The sequence below is a fragment of the Rhea pennata genome, chromosome 15 (assembly GCF_028389875.1).
Source record: "Rhea pennata isolate bPtePen1 chromosome 15, bPtePen1.pri, whole genome shotgun sequence".
In the NCBI taxonomy this organism is placed as follows: domain Eukaryota; kingdom Metazoa; phylum Chordata; class Aves; order Rheiformes; family Rheidae; genus Rhea; species Rhea pennata.
Window position 1 is genome coordinate 13,725,400 of NC_084677.1, and position 16,682 is coordinate 13,742,081.

At 46.7% G+C, this 16,682-nt stretch overlaps 1 protein-coding gene across 4 annotated transcripts in view; it reads right to left on the reverse strand.

Moving 5' to 3' along the window:
• Positions 1-243: 243 nt before the first annotated feature.
• The window catches only part of MICALL2 (MICAL like 2), a 32,781-nt gene continuing 16,342 nt past the window's right edge, over positions 244-16,682 (reverse strand). For 2 of the 4 annotated variants that reach the window (XM_062588205.1, XM_062588206.1), the window contains exons 8-17: positions 15,901-15,976; positions 15,466-15,581; positions 14,838-14,987; positions 12,301-12,356; positions 11,556-11,679; positions 10,858-10,948; positions 10,392-10,465; positions 9,929-10,043; positions 8,912-8,958; positions 7,257-8,820 (exon numbers count right to left, since the gene is read on the reverse strand). In XM_062588205.1, the coding sequence (XP_062444189.1) occupies positions 8,738-8,820; positions 8,912-8,958; positions 9,929-10,043; positions 10,392-10,465; positions 10,858-10,948; positions 11,556-11,679; positions 12,301-12,356; positions 14,838-14,987; positions 15,466-15,581; positions 15,901-15,976 (932 nt within the window). In that variant the 3' untranslated portion in view covers positions 7,257-8,737. Of the gene's footprint in view, positions 4,911-7,256; positions 8,821-8,911; positions 8,959-9,928; positions 10,044-10,391; positions 10,466-10,857; positions 10,949-11,555; positions 11,680-12,300; positions 12,357-14,837; positions 14,988-15,465; positions 15,582-15,900; positions 15,977-16,682 lie in introns of those variants that run through there. The other 2 variants (XR_009959970.1, XR_009959971.1) reach the window with 2 other exon arrangements.

A 16,682-nucleotide genomic window follows, 5' to 3' on the forward strand; every position in this document is an offset into this window, starting at 1 on the left:
GCGGGACACCTCTGCTTACATCCTCCGGAGACCACTTTACTGCTTTATAGGCCCTGGTTAATCAAGGTACAAACCTGATTCCAGTACTCCATGCGAGTCAGCAGCTGAGGAACCCATTAAGAAGAAAACGCTCAGATGGACAAAATGCTTGAGCTAAGGACTTTGGTTCAGGTTGTCCAGATACTTCTCTCTTTCTTTTGCCTAAAGAATCATTCTGCAAAGAAATTCAACTCATAGGATAGACACCAGACAATGATGTAGATAGACATCAACATACAAGTTGGTAAACACACATGGCACTAGAAACCTTTCTACAGCTTAACTCCTTCTTTGCTGTGAAATCCATCATCCTATTTAGATAGCACACTTCCTTCCCTTTGTAGGTGCACAATCATGCTACAAAGACCAAAACCAAAAGGTCCAGGCTCCTAGGAAGTTAAACAGGACTACTTCCTCTCCAAATTTCTAAGCAAAATGAAAGCTTTAGGGAAATTAAAACATTTTACTGACTGTCAGGCAAAGGACAGCTCTTTGTTTCTGATTTACACCATCTGAAACAATTAATTTGTGAAAGCAGAGATACTGTTCCCCTTGGCATCCACTGTTTATTATGCCTCCGACCATTTCAAATGAGCACTTGAAAAAGGATACAGAGCCCCTTTGCCTTCTGATCACTTGGGGAAGGGAAAAAGTTGTCCTAAATGGAACAATAGACTGTCCCTTCTTAATACAACTTCAAAGCTCCTTGGACAGGAAAATTGATAATTGCGTCAAGTACAGTTTTTCTAAACTTCATCATTTAGCTCTGAAAACTGGGCTATTGAATTCATATAGTTCTTTGATCAAGACCAGTTAATTAAGTTATTCCCTTGATATGACTCTTATCATTTTAGTGCCAGACCTACATCACACTTACACAATTCACATACTGTCTTTGATATGCATCACATAAGCTTCCCAGACCATAATCGCTGCACTTCTATAGATTTACTACTAGCCTCACCAGTTTCACCTAGCACATGGGATTCTATCCTCATCAGCAAGGAAACTGAACTCCAGCTATCCTTTTGCTCAAGGAAGAGATTTCTGCTGTTACAACATCATGCTTGTAAAAGGGCAGTAAAGTTGAGCACGAATTCTGAAATACAGCAAACACTTCAGTAATATGAACTGAAACACTCAAGTGCCTCCACTTAACCACTTCGTTCAGCTGCAGCTAACCTTTGTTTAAGCAGATTTTTGCCTGCTTTTTCTCATCACTTCCTTCCCCCGTCCTTAAACAATTTAGCTGCAATATTCTACAACATCACAGATCCCAAAGTCTCAGCAAGTTACAAGAATATTATTGGCGTCTGAGTTGTTGAAAGAATTATGTGGTCTACAGACTGCTGGACATGATGTACTCCTGGCAAGCCAGAGAGTGGGGAAGTTTCAGCAGTTACATACAGGCTCTTTTCCCATATTTAAGTCCTCAGCAAGTTGGGGACATTCAGAAAGCCAATTTATGCTTAACCTAGTTTTTATCATTAGCCATTTGCCAGGAAGACAAGGAAGATTGAGAATAGCAGTGAAATGAGCAGAAGCTCATTGCAAAGGAGGGCACCACAGAAAGACAGCAACTACCTATCACCAAAATGGAAATGGAAAATACCCTGTTTCTGAGGAGGATGTCTGGCAGTACGAATTGCAATTGCACCTTTCCATAAGGCACTGTATACATGTACAGGGGGTCAGTAGAAAAATTCAGTGGTTCTGTTCAGGTAACTGCATCTAAGAACACAAACCTTCCTTCGAACCAGCTAGTCCTCTTGTTAGGCCTAGGCATTTACCGAAAAAAAATGATTTCTTGTAATGTTTTGGCATTTTAAGGCACAGAAATTTCTTTCCTCTTTGTAAACATACTTTCTGTATTGTGGTTTCCCTTCTTGCACACATCCAGCATCATCTCCACCCCTGTTTCTGCCCTGGCAGAGACTGTGGCCACCCCAGTGTCAGCCCCACTGACGCCATCCCATGGCCTCTCACTGCCAGAGCTGAAGGCCTACATTTCTCTACCCAGATTACATGACTGTAGTTTTTGGCAATTCTTGTCATTCCTTCTTACCTGATGCCTCATGACTCTTCATCTTCACAGTACTCCTCCATGTTGGCCTATGCTTCTGATCAACTATCCAGGGTCTCTGTCAGCATATCCTCCTCCCCATGTCTGCTTTCCATAGGAGAGTGAAGAGTGACAGGCTCCAATTTACATCTCTACAGTTTTTCTTGGGCTTATCCCCTTAAACCAGATTAGCTAACGTCTTAATACAAGTGACACCAGTCACAGCTCGCCATCTGATCCTGCCTTTCAGGATTTGCAGCATCTACACTTTCCATAGCTAAGCTAGATCCCGTGATCTTTCCTCTCAAAACCTCCAATGCCTTGTCACCCTGGGCCTGCCATCCTGCCTGCTAGTTACACCCTTCATATCTAGGAGATGCCCAAACCTCAGCCCTATGTCATCATCTAACACCTCCCAGCTCTGAACTCCGAACCCCTGAAAGCTTTTGTGCTTTTCCTGTTTCGATACCTACAAGTTTCTCTACCAGAGCTCTTTCCTTCATTTCAAGTTATACTCTATTGGAAAATTCACATCACCCTTTCCTTGGCTGTCCTGTCTCTTCAGTATCAGATAAAAAAATCTTGAGGCAAACAACTCAAGGCCTTGTTCCCACTCATATGACCCATTCTCTTATTGAATTTACCTCTGCTCTGCATCCAGCCAGTCTGGCAAGGCTCAGCCCCTAACAGCCCTGTCCTTTGGAGTTTGTCTACTCTTCCCATCTCAGAGCTTTCTTCCACTCTAGTTTTTAAATATGAATCATCCCTCCAAGCTACTCTTCTTACCTCTTTTAAGTGTCCTCTGCAGATCCACATCCTTCTCAAACCTGCTGTTCATATACTTTTATTCTCCATCCATCTCCATCAAATGATGGAGACAATGCTGTTGTTGCATTCTCCATTACAGCATCGAACATTTGCATCAGGAAGTGGTTTTCCTTCTGCCTCCATCACTTTGTCCAAAGTTGGCTTATAAACACCTTGGAAGCACATCCAGGTACTTCATCAAACTGTCTATCAGATCACCTCTATGTTCCCAACTTTTAGCCGGTTCCTTGCTCTCTATGTGGACAAAGGATCTTCTCTTAATGCTGGAATTAAAGCAACACGTGGCAAGGACCAGCCTGCAAATTACTGGACACTGTTTTACACCAAAGGAGTGCAGATGTGCTAGCCACAGCTTTTCATCATGGTTCTTCCTTGATGGGATGTGAAGGAGGCAGGGGGAAGAACCGCTTAGACCAGCTTGGATGAGATGAGTAGGGAGCAGTGTAGAGGAAAGGTAGGCAAAGATGGGCTCCACCTCTTGGCCTGCTCACTCCCATCACACCTTTGCAGGCTTCCTGCATCCTAACCATGGCTCTCTGAACAATGCAAAAAAAGCCACATCCTCCCTGCATTCTCTTTATTGATCAGCCTCTCCCCCTCACACGATCCCTTTGTCCCTCTCTCCCTACTCCAAAAATAAAATCCCAACTGAGAAGTCACCAGCTGGAGTTTAATTTCAGACTCCAAGGCATATCTGGAGCCAATTTGCAATGCGCTTACTCCAAAAATCACCCTCCCCCGTGATGCTTGACAGCTCCAGACCACAGTCCTGCTCTCAGCTCTGAAGGAAAAATGTTTTAATTTGTCACAAACCAATTATAGCGTCTCATCTATCCCTGAATTACTCATCTTGGCTACAGTATAGGACAAAGGGCCCCTCTGAGAGGAGATTAGACATGGATATTAACAACAGAAAAAGTGTCCACTGTCTCACCTTGCTGGGGATGCAGCTTCCAACCAGACAGGAAAAGGAAACCCCTCCTGATTGACAGCTGGAGGGAGGGCTCCTATCCCACAGCAAATCCCTTGTTTCACGCGGAAGAATAGTCACGACAAACTCTGTATTCAAATAATATTCATGCATGGCAGATAACAGAGTCACGGCTGGCAGAGCCGCAACATGAATATAAATAACCTTCGCTCTATTGGTTGCTACCGCAGACACTCTGGCACCGCATTCGAGGCCGGGTGAACTGGCTGTCAGTGTGGTGCACAGCAAGGGGAGATGCCTGGGTGCTCAGACTGGTGCAATTGCTTCACCTAAAAGCCCCATGTGCCACCTCTCTAATGAAGTCTCTTTCCTTGGAGTTCTGTACTAAGCCGAAATGCCAACCTCCGAGCAAAGAGGTCCTCTCCAGCCATCTCCTCCCACCCCAGCTGCTAAAAGCATCTCAAATGCTCCCCAGGGACTACCTGTGTGGCCCTCCATATCAACCAAGTTCTGTCCTTCCCTCCTAGACCTGGGCTGGCCTCAGAAATTACCCGTTCAGCCCCAAACCACCAAGGACCAGGATGTCACCCTCCGTGCTGAAACACAACTTTCTAGATGGTTTTGAGAAAGGTAGTAACTGCTCTGTCCCCAGTCTCTTCTCAAACAATTCAGGTACAGACTTGTCCAGGTGAAAATGGGAGGTGACCACTGGAAAGAATTGCCTGAGGTTCCCATACTCACGAGGCACTTTGCATTTACAGTTACCAGCACCTGCCACTTAGCTCAGCAGTAGGGACAAAGCTGCAGGCACTGCTGCCCTCGCAGTCAGCAGGGTAAGCTGGACTGTCTTGCTTCTTCATCTCAAGTTGGTTCAAAGTACACAAGAGCAGCCATGAGGCTCCCTTCCTCCCCATGCCTGTTCAAGATCAGTTTCTTCCTTGGATGAAGAGGGAGATGATGAAAGCCAATTTCCCTTTGTGCTCATGGCGAATAATTTGGAGAATTCCCCTTGTTTACTCAGAAGTGTTAATGATGCGTCAGAAATTACCTCTGAGATTGTAATTAAAGAAAACAGCAGACGAGAGAGATACACACACACACAGACAAGCACAGAGCCTACTCCTGGCTTCAGCTGCAAGCCGTTTAGTGCTGAAGCAGAGAACAGCCTTCCCTTCACCCCAACCTGCAGCAGGACCTGCATCACTCTTTAACCATGGAGGCCCAAGAATGCAGCCCTCAAGCACTGTACAGCCCCCCGCACTCTACTTCAGCTACGAGTAAAGCAACTGCTGCGCTCTGGTTATCCAGGAGCCGATGAGGCCATAACCCCTAATTGAGTAGACATCCAGTCCCTTTAAAATCATTTTAAAAGTGAAGCAGATGACCTAAAACAGAAATTAAACTCCCAGCCATTGCCAAAATATAGGCACCCATATGCACATAGCAACATACGGACCAATCCTGGCTAACCTGACCTCAGGGCTTGGTATCTCATGGAGTTTGAACAGAGCACAAACAGTCCTCTACAATGGAGAAAGAGGAATATGATTCCTGCTGGTTACAGGAAGGTACTTGGATTGCCTAAATTATGCACAGGTGACCACTGTGGGGAGAGAAACAGTCAATAGCTGGTTTCCCAGCTTCTCCCTCCTGAAGGCCAGATTTTCCTGCTTTGCCTCCTGGACCACTTCCACAGCAAAAGTAAAGCTGCTTCCACGAGGATAGCAAACAGAGTTCAGGCAGGGGAATCAGTTCAGTGTAGAGCAGCCAGCTGGAGAAAAGCCTCTCCTTTTTTCCACCTTAGCCAGTAGCTTAGTTTGTCTAGCGCTCATTTTGAGCCTTGGGTTAGGAGAGTGGTGGAAATGCAAATCCCTGTGAGTCTTAATTCAAGGCAGAGAAAGGAGGAATGAGCTGGGTTGTCCTCATGTTTGTAACTAGCTGCTGTCTAGGTGTGCAAGAGTTGTGAAGCCCAAGGCAGTACAGAGTCTTGTACAAGCAGATCCTGGCCACAACAAGGCAGTGCTATAACAGTAGAGACAAATCTTTCGATCTCTGGGCAGGATCTGTTTGAATCACTGCTCTGCTATTTACTCACTCACCTCTGGTGAAGCAGTAACTGAGGAGAGTCTTGAAGTTGGCCTCGTATGAGTCTGTAACCACCCAATTTCAAGTAATACAGCAAAGAAGGGTTTGTCGGCTTGATTTCTCCACTCCTGTTCTCAGTATTTCTCTATCAAGACTACTTAAATCTTATAAATCCACACTGCATTTCCAGGTGAGCCTTGTCCCTTGGAGCAGCTACCACCTCAGACAGACTATAGATGAGAGAGGGAGGTGAAATTTTCCCCTCAAAGCCTTTTTCTTGGAGGCAGGTGCTTTAAGCACATACTAACAAGGCATAATGAGTACCTGTTTTCTGGCAGCAGTTAACCTTCTCATAAAATCAAACTCTGTATTAGGCCAAACCATTCAGCTAGTGCCACCGCAGGGTCCTGGGAGGTTTTAGTTTAAGGAACTTCTGATCGTATTCTTATCTAGACAAAGCTCCTGCCTGCTTTCAAGATGGACAAAGGTTAAATTGTCCTCTGTCTCCTGAAGAGTGAAGGATCAAGCAAGCTGCCTGATCAGTGCTGCCACCTCCAAATATATGCAGACTAACCTCTTCCACGAGGTAGAATTTGGGCCTCAAAAGATGAAAGCCTAGGGTAGTTGTGGGAGGAGGACCCATTCATTACAAAGGATATTCCTCTCCTTGAGTACAGGTGGGTTAAGCCTCCTCTCTCAGCTAACAGCCCACACAGGCAATATTAATTCTGGGGATTTACTGCCCAGGTCTAGGAGTGGGGCCTTCTCCTTCCCCCTCATAGCAAGAGGGAAGGAAGCACTTCCATCCTCTAGACAAGTCGACAACTGGGATGGTGAAGCAAAGTGTGCCAGGCCCTGTGCTAGCATGTCCTGTAAGCTAGCTTCCTTTCATGCTAGGTGAGCATGGGCTACCTCAGAGCACAGTGCTAGTGACAGGCCTAGCACAGTGCTTCCTACATTACTGGTTCACCTAATGGAACTGCAACTCAGCCAGTCTGGTCCCTCAAACTACCAACTGTACTGGCATCCTGCGAGGCTTAAGGATGGGTACAAGACTAAGCCAAGGAGGAAAATGTTCTTATCTGTCCAAGAGCCAGAAAGAGTTTGACACACAAACCAAACCACTGACAAACCTTTTGGCCCTACAGTTCTCCCAGGACCTGTGGTTGGCCTGCAGGTGCTGGGCAGGGAAGCCCTCCATTACACAAGTACAAAGCAGGGCTCTTCCTTTTGTGCACTGTTCCAGGTGCCCGTGTCTCAGGAGAGGGTCTTGGTAGTGATCACAGCATCCAGGGCAAGCCACATCCAAACTCGTGCTGGCTCAACTCTGAGATTTGCTCCAGTAATTTTTTATTAGACATCAGCATATGCCGGTACAGGGTGCCCTGCTATACGTACACAAGGAGCACATACCATAGGTACCAGGAGACTCCTCGGGCACTCCATATCTCATTGAGCACACACCTACCATGTCCAGAGTGGGCTGCCTTGGACAGAGAGTCCCACTGCCACCTCGTGGGTAAGGGATGCATTGCCTCGGCTTTGCCATCAGGCACAGTGGGCAACAAACTGCCCTGCAAAATCCTGGGCCTTGCTGGAAAACAGGACCTGGAAAAACCACAAAGTTCCCTGCCTGGGAGAGAGGAAGCAAGCAAAGGAGAGTCCACGCTTACCAGAGTTAGAGACATCACAAATAATTCTGATCTCTCCCTGCCAGTCTCCATTCCTGCTCCCCAGCTTGACCGGGAAGACAGGATGCTGGCCATGTACAGCAGGTGCCTGGCTGCAGTCACTCTGGGTATGCAGAGGGAAGAGCCTCATCACCTGCAGCCCAGTACCTGCCCTGTGCTGCTCTTACTGTCCTGGTCCCATCACAGTGAACCCCAACACCCCTTGAGGGCACTGGCTGCCCAGAAATAGAGCCCCGGGAGATGAGTGTCTGTCCCCATATACAAACTTGGGGGTGAGGCAAACCCAATTATTCCCTTCTGCTCTTGGTTAGCACCTGCTTGTTAAAAGATGACTTGTGTGGCATGATGGGCCACAGGCAAAGAAAACCCTACTTCACCATGCGGTCATTAGGGAAATACAGAAACTACAAACCTCCCCCACAGAGGGAACAAAGCAGTGAGCAACCCCTCACAACTCTGAGAAATGAGCCTACAACTACTCCCAAAAGGAGGTCTAAAAACAGAGCACTACTGCTGAAACCTCTTTGGGTCTAGGACATCCCACCTCAGAGACAAGGAGGTGATTCTGCTTGCTGCCTCCCCTGGCTGTGGGATCTGCAGCTCCACTTTGCATTGATGTAATAAGTGGGAAGTCCTTGATGCCTCTGTGTCTCTGAACCTGGCCAAAAAGCCATAGCACATGCAGAGAGAAAGGAAGAACTGCCCCTTTGTGGACCAACACATGGTCATCGACACAGCCCTATCTGGCAGGAGTGTGGCATTGTGCGGTGACACGCAGTGCCATACGTCTGCATTCAGGACTGTAATGACCCCTGGAAAGTGGATGAGTGAGTTGAGCTCTGCCCTCCTGAGCTGTCAACTAGATGAAAGAAAAAAGAGGTCTTAAAAGTCCATCATCCAGAAAAGATACACTCAGACCAGATATCAGGGACAGAGGGGGCTCACACAGTCCCTTTGGTCTGCAAACCTGCAGTCTCCATGTCAGAGGGAAGAGCATCCTGATCACAGTTCTGCATGACTTCAGGAAAGCAGTAGTGAGGAAAGAACATCTCTTTAACAGTCCTCTCTGAGGCTCTGGGCAAGAGAACATAACTCCTGAGCTTAGTTCTTATTTTTCTGCTTCCATATTTTGGGCAAGCGGAACTTATTCTTCTTCTCTGGTTCCTGGCTCTCACGAGGTCCATCTGTAGGAGAGGGAGCAGACACAAGGCAAGTTGAAACTCACAGCCTCAGTGCAGCCCAGTGCTGCTCCGTAACTGTAGAACTGGCCCTTACCCAACTTCTGAATCATGTCTGCCAACATCTGGTCCTCCTCTTGCTCTCTGTAGTGAAAGAGAATAGCATTAGAAAACTGCTCTCTTTCACAACAGAGTGGGAGACACTTCAACATGTGAAGGCCTGAGGCTACTCAGAAGTGACTGATGCCCAGAGTGCACCTCAAGAAGAGTGCAGGGGAAAGACAGAGGAGTCCTAGACACTAGCAAATTGCACCTAGTCTCCTTTAAAAATGGGCTTATGCGAGGATTGCCAGACCATAGCAGTTCAACGCTATGCTAGTCCCAGCTAGCATATGATTCATCTGAGTTCACCATGCTGTAAGGCAACATCACACCCTAAGAGATGAATAAAGGTTGAGACCAGTAGTCTATGGTGCAGGAGAAGCGTCTGCACTGCAGTCGTGGACAAACACACTGCTATCTCCTAGAGCCTGAGTGAGGCCAGAGCCAAAAGCCTGGGCATTCCTGGAATCTTTAAGACAGAGTCAGTATCCTGAGGGCAGGTAACAGAGGCTGCTCTCAGCACAAGCCACATATTCAACAACTTGACCCAGCAGCCTTCCTTCCAACTTCTGGAGGATTCAGCTCTCAGCACAGGAGAGTCTAAGGCTGTTCTTTTCACTTTCTACAGCAGATGAACAAACTCATATCCTTGTGATCCCACAGTCCTCCTGGAGTTCCTATGTCTCCTCCATCCTCCCCAAGGCTTCATCTCCAGTCTCTCCCTTTCTTCCCTCTGCCTTACTCATTTTCACAGGCCTTGTCCTCAGAGCAGCATTAACTTCAGAGCACTGAATGTGGCTGCAGTCCTGACCCCCTGTAGATTCTACTAGCTGCCAGGAAAGCAATGGCAGCAGCATTTAAGATGGTTGGCTGACAAGTCACCACCAACCCCTGATGGAGCAGAGATCTGAGTGACAGTCATTCATCCACCCCTACAGTCTGGGGAGAGGAGAGAGCACAGCACAAACTGTCCCTGTTGTTAGCTCATCTCTCACCACCTGAGACATCTCACCTGAGTCTGTCCTCATCCAGGCACTCCACAATATTATTGCGATCATTGACTGTGTTAAGATATGACTCTAGCAGCTCCTTCTCTCGCTCCTTCTCCCTCGGTGTCTTCTGTTCCTCTGCACAAGAAAAGAGAAGCCTATCTCACAGCTACAGGGGGCACTTCCCCACTGTAGCTCAGGCCATGTGTTCTCCTGTCTCCCACCCTGTTCCAACACATCCCTCTCATGGGCTCAGATTTGATTATCCCTAGGGCCACATCTTACATCCTCTCAGAAAACACAGGTGGGTGAGGTATAATAGAGGGACTGCACCTGCCAGTTTAATCAGGAGAGATCACCCAGTGAAACTGCAATCTCTGTCAGACAGTGTCATTCAGATCTGAAGGACATCCTGGGGCTGATGCACGAAGTGAGGACTCTGCATAGCCAGGGGCCAGCAGGACTCTCTCAGCAGCTCGCTCTCACCTGGCCTGCTCATGAGGTGCCGCAGCTCTGTCTCAATGCTCCACTGCTTCTCCTCCAGCTTCTGCTGCTTCATCCTGAAAGGGACCACAGAAGTATGTGTTACTGCATCTCCATGCCCCAGGGCTGGACCCTTCTCATATCATACTGAAGCCTCACCTCTGTATGGCCCACTATCAAGGCAGGGGCTGGTGGGGCAGGGAGGATCATCTTCTACCGTATTTGTAATGTTTCCCAGGCTCTATGATAAGCCTGTGAGGAGGGAGCTCTTCCACCCATCCAAGGTGGCAAAAGCCCATCAGCTAATGCCTCAGGATGCTGGCAGGTCTCCCAGAGACTTCCTCAACGCCTCTCGCACCCCACCAACTGGCACATTATTTTTTGGACTGCCCCAGTTCCTCTCCTTTACTGCTTACTGCTCACACGTGTAGGTGCACAGACAGATGGATGAGTGTCTGGCTGCACTCACTTGTACATCAATTCTGATTCCTGTCTGAGCAGCAGCTGTTTCTCATGGATCAGTTTGAACCAGTCCACCATGAGGGCATCCTCAGACTCATCTGCAAAGGAGATAAAAGCCAAGACACCTCCAGAAGCTGCATTAGTTCAGCTCCCCCGGCTCAAAAACACAATCACTTGAAGAAAAGCTTAGGATAAATTGTATGAGCCACAGGCAAACTCAAGTGAAAACAACTCATCCTTAGCATTCTTAGGGAATATTAGGGTATTACTAGGGAAGGGATGCACAACTCCCCCAGCAGATGCAAGGAAACTACACACAGATACTCTATCGCAGGGCATTCAGTTCATCTTTCATGTGGCCAGCTCAACTCTGCCACTCTGAATGAACTCACTAAGCCCTGCGAAATCAGAGCCAGCTGTGACAGCCAGTATGGTTTGGAATCCAAAAGCCAGATCAACAGCAGCTTTCTGTTCCCCAAACTTATTGATCCTCAACCAAATAAACGTATCAAAACCTTCTTGAAATAACTCATAAGGAAACAATAAGAGTTGGTTGAAAGTTCTTGCTATTCCAGGTACCTTTGGAAACCTGTTTTTCCACATATGTGATGAACTCCTAGAAAAGGAACCAAGAATGCACAGGGGTAGGACATGAACCTCACACTTTCCCCACTGTAGCAGAGTTGGCTCTCTGGTCTCATTTACCTCCCTCGCAGCTCCGCAGCTGCTTTTCCAGATCCACTCCTTTCAATTCCAGCTTATCCAGCTGCTTCTCGATGTCACGCACTTTCTCCTGGATTTCCTCCTCAGGTAGATAGTCTGGGTGCAGCTAGAAAAATAAAGTTAGGAGCAAATACAGCTTACTCTCCTCAGACTGCCCCTGAGGGCCCAGCTCCGAGAGAGCTGGGAAGTGACAAAGGGAGTGGACTGCAGAGTCCCTGGAAGGGCTGAGTCAAAGATGCAGGGCTAGTTGTTCACAACAGAGCAGGGATCACACTGGAATGTTACAGCGCTGTAACACGCTCATTGAGGGTAATAACATCAACCCACTCCTTGTCTTTCACAGACAAGGCCTGTAACTTGGCCATGGCACACTCAGTCAATCCACACACATTCCTGCTCTTTTGTTGGGAGGGACTGTGTCTGCCAGAAATTTAATTTCCATTTGTCTGTGTCTTACTGCAGCAAAGTGTCTTATTACTGTCATATTCCAGCTTTTTCCAGCCCTTTCCATCCCCTTGCATGAGAGAAAATCTGCAGTCTCTCCATCTTGTCTCTGCCCCAGAGCCTTTCACCCTTTTCCTGGGAATTTTAATAAACCCTCCAACAAAATGATCTGAGACATATCAATGAAGAAAAAGGGCTAGTCTCCATCTCTGCAGGGCAATCACTCCAGCAAGATCACCAGCACTCCTGGCCTGTGCCTTTTACACACGGTTTCCAGCCGTACCTTGCTTGGAGACACTGCTTCAGGCTTCTGGATACTTTTTGGAGCAGAGGGCTTAACTGGAAGGAAAAAAAAAATTCCACAACAAACTTTCAGTAACCTTGTGCAGTGGGCCACTGCCAGAGAGCAGAACAGGTTCCTGCACCCAGAAGGCGCTGATAACATCTATGCATCAGCACGCCTCAACTGAGATGAGCAATTTGTTGGCAGAAGATGAGACAGCCCTGATTTACTCCTTGCTAATGGACCTTCAGATACTCTTAGACCACAGGATGCTACTTGCCTCTGAGGCTCAGGACATAGGCAGTCACCTAACGCTTGTGTGATCTGGGTGATTGCTTTGCAAGCACCATCTTGATGGGAATACCAACTTCGGTGTTCATTCACTATTTTAATAAATCTCAATGATATTTATCATGGCAAAATCCATCCCTTATTAAGCTGCCAAAAAGCTGAACAGAAATACTGCATTACCACCACAGGAAACATCACCTTATACTTAAAAATGCCCCTCTAATACTCATGTACAGAGAGGTATCAGTAAACACTGATGAAACAGAGATGGTCTAGGGGATTTTAACGTGGGCCTCAGGAAACCAAGGTCCAATTCCTTCCACAACACACTTCCTAGGTGAGAAGTCCTTTAGGCCCAGCTACACAGTGTTATTTAGGCCCCGGACACCTATTAAAATCAATCCTTAAGCAATGTATGTTGGTTCCACTGTGTCTCAGCCTCCTCTGCCCAACTGTGCTGCAAGGATAACTACAGAAGAGTGTGAGGTATTTGGATACTCAAGGGGCTGGGCTGGATAATTACCACAAAGAGAGAATACAGTCATATGTGGATGATGTGATAAGAAGGAAAATCTATAGTATCAAAAGAGCAAGGCTGTAAGAAAGGCAGGAGTGGTGCAGGCTCAGCACACATATGAGAAGGAGAAAGAGAGAGAGAGAGACTGGGGAGCCTCCTGAGAGTCTCTGGCAACCACAATGACTGTGGCTGATGAGTAATTCATGGAAGAGCTCAAGGACAGCTCTTAATTGCCCAGTCCTTGCTGTAACAGTTTTCTATGACAAGTGCAAAAGGAAGAGATGCTGGGTGTTGTCTGTGCACTGCTGGTCTCCAAATTACTCTCCCCTCTGAGCATAGGTGGCTTGCTGCCTCTATGCTGCCTGTGACTCTCACTTTTCTTAAAGGTTCCTCTCACAGGGTACTGGCCTGCTGCAGGTAGCCTGCTGCTTACTGAGCAACACCTCTCTCTTCCAGCTTGGCCCTGCATCTCCAGGCTCCTTCTGGGTGATGTCTGCATCTTTCCAACCAAAGCAGAAAGCTTCATAATTGCTTGTAAGAATAATGAGGTGCCTGGAGGGGAATAGCTAGTAAAACTGCACTCTCCTGACCAACTCAGGGGCTGATATCCCCTTCTTTCAGCATCACAATCCAATTCTCAGGTTCTGTCTCATCAGACCCAAGACGAGTTGGCTGATTGCCTGAAAATTTGAAACAGGACAGGTGGCAAGACAACCTGGAGTCCCTTTTCCCAACAGAAAATACTACCTATGCCAGAGAAAATTAATAATCTACAGAAATGGTCACCATCCACAGCCCATGAAATACACACAAGATTAGGTCTGAGGAAAAACAGGATGGAAAGTTTTGGTAAAATAATGGCAGCAGAAGCATGCTAAACTTAAAACAGACAAGGTGATTGGAGTTTGAAAGCTTATCAGCTGTCAAAGGTGAAGAGTAAGTGCAGGGTAAGAAACAGCTAACAGTAAAGGATGAGGTCATCCAATCTTGGGGGCCCATCCTGCTTCTTCCAATACAAACATCAGAGTCAGGGCTGAGCCCTGTTGTGAGGAGCTTATAGTCCAATTTGGAAGAAGTGAACCAGATGGTGTGAGGAAGGGGTAAAATAAACAAGCTGAGCAAACAAGACAGCAGTAAACATCAGGTTAGTTCCATGACATTTCATTTGCTTTGCAGTGGGCTAGGCAGGAGGGAAAGGAGCAAGATAACTGGGCAAAGGAGAAGTGGTACACAGCAAAGGTAAGGTTGAACTGACAGAAGTACGAAAAAATGGTTTAAGGGTAAGGACAGAACTGGTCAAAACTGTTCAGAACTTCTTTGAATGTCCAAGAAGCAGCTTTGGCTGCAAAGTCTCTGCTGACAGTTCTCTATATTCCTTTCATTTTCCAAAGCCACTCAACTGAAGAGGAACAGAGCCCTAACTAGATCCCAGTTCCCCAAATGTTCCTCTTCACCGTTTTATGTCAAAGAATGACAAAGGATTGATCTTGACAAATCCCTGTTTTAAATTTTCCCTTTCCACCCTGGAATAAGTTTACCCACTGAACTCCCTGGCTGGCTCCTGCTTCACCCAGCTCAGTTAACAAGGGTTAAGGACACAGATTTTTCCCCCCATGACAACAACTACAAGTTTAGCCACAGCAAACTGGGATGAATGTCTCCCACACTGAGTCCTGATCATCTGACAGTGCAGAAGACAACGGCTCTGAGGAGGTAGAAATGACCTTACATGTGTCAGTGTTCTGTTTCTGTTGGTCCTCCTCTTCCTTCTTCTTGGAAGAGCCTCCACAGTCTTCCCAGCCTTTTCTCAAATTCTGACAGCTCCTGACAAGATCTGAGCTGGGAAGCAGCTTCTTCTTCATGAACCCACCAGATGAAGCTAGATTAAGAAGCACAGATAGGTCCTGGATAACTCATCTCACAAAAAATCCCTTCATATCCCAGAGTCTTTGACCCTCACCATCAGACACCCTCACCCCTAGTCCTAATTCTCCTCTCCTGACTACAGTGAGAGAAACCACCAATTGCAGTACAAGAGTATGAAAAAAGGGTTAAGGAGAAGAATGAAAGGTTGAGGGCAATGACCAAAATTTCTCACCTTTACACAGTTATGCAAGACAACATAAGCAAAATCTTGCCTCCTGTCTTGTAGATGAGGAAACAGCCTATGAAGGCTGAATCCCTCTTCTCAGTGAGGGTTGGCTCTCCAAATAAAGGCACTGCATGGCCAAAGCGGGTGCAGAGATCAAGAATACCTCAAAGCAAGGAGCAAGCATCACCCGCATAATCCTAATCTTGCACTAATGCCTGTGCCTTGCCTGTCTTGCAAAACAAAGCAAAGCTTATATCCTTCATACCAGAGTCTTCCTTTGTTGATGGGACAACAGATGGACTTGGCTTTATCTCCTTCCGTGCTGGGCTCTCTGTTCTCATCTGGGAATTCTCAGAAGGTTTCTTAGAGCCACCTTGGTCTCTACAAAGAGGAAAAACAAAGATAGAAAACCATCCCTCCAGCAAACTAGTCCACAATAGGAATCCAGGCATCCAGGGCTGGGATTTCCATCCAGAAGAAAGAACAGTCACCACTTTTCTCATCAGGGTCCACCAATCTGAAGCATATTTCCTTCCCCAGAAACAAAAGCCTTTGTCTTTTCCATCAAATATTTTAAAACAGATGCATCAAAACACAAGAGCTCGTCTCCTGCATGCGCAAAGGCCTGCAGCAACATGGTTGCAGACATGGACATATCTGTTTACTTCTCATGGAAACATGCTGACTCCAAGACACTCACTTGTTGGCCACAGGCTTCAACAGAGATCTCCAGTCAGCTGGGCTCTCAGAGTTGTCTTCAGTAACATTCATGCTTCCTAAAGGAAGAGACATAGCAGAAAAATATTAGATCTGATAGAAAGCTATAAGCCAGATTTGCATTTCAGGAAGATCTTGGGGTGGGGGACAAAAGCCATGCATTGGGCTAGATACTGTAGTAATGTTGATGTAGCAAACCACAGTTCAACAAGCTTAAGATGGACAGATTCCTGTGCAATAGATAGTAAATAACCTTGGTGGCATTTTGCCCCTTTCAACTCAAACATCTTAAACCCTACACAGACACGGGAGAAACAGCCACAGTGGAGATGAACATACACATGCATTTGGCACCACCACAAACAATTCAGATCTTGGAGCCAAAATGGCAGGGGGAAGGAGGGGAACACAAGCTCACAACGAGCACCAGATAGATAGCATTCCTGGTCTGAAAGAACCAGGCAGCCAGGAAGTTGAGACATAGTGTACTGCCAGAATGCCATCCCTCATCGTGCTTGGTCACCATGATGTAAGCTCAGATCAAAATAAATAGGGTTGTTAAGTAAGCCTTATTAATAACCACCACCCTAGGAAGGTCTCCTTAGGTCTACCTAAGCCTCTGAAATCCATCATGATTTCAACATTTCATGACAGCTAGAACTGCTTCAAATACCTAGAGAACCTCAGAGAATAAAAACTCTCCATGTTGGAGGAAGCAATTACACAGGGACTGATGGAGCTGTGTTGAGTCCCAAAACTCAGAAA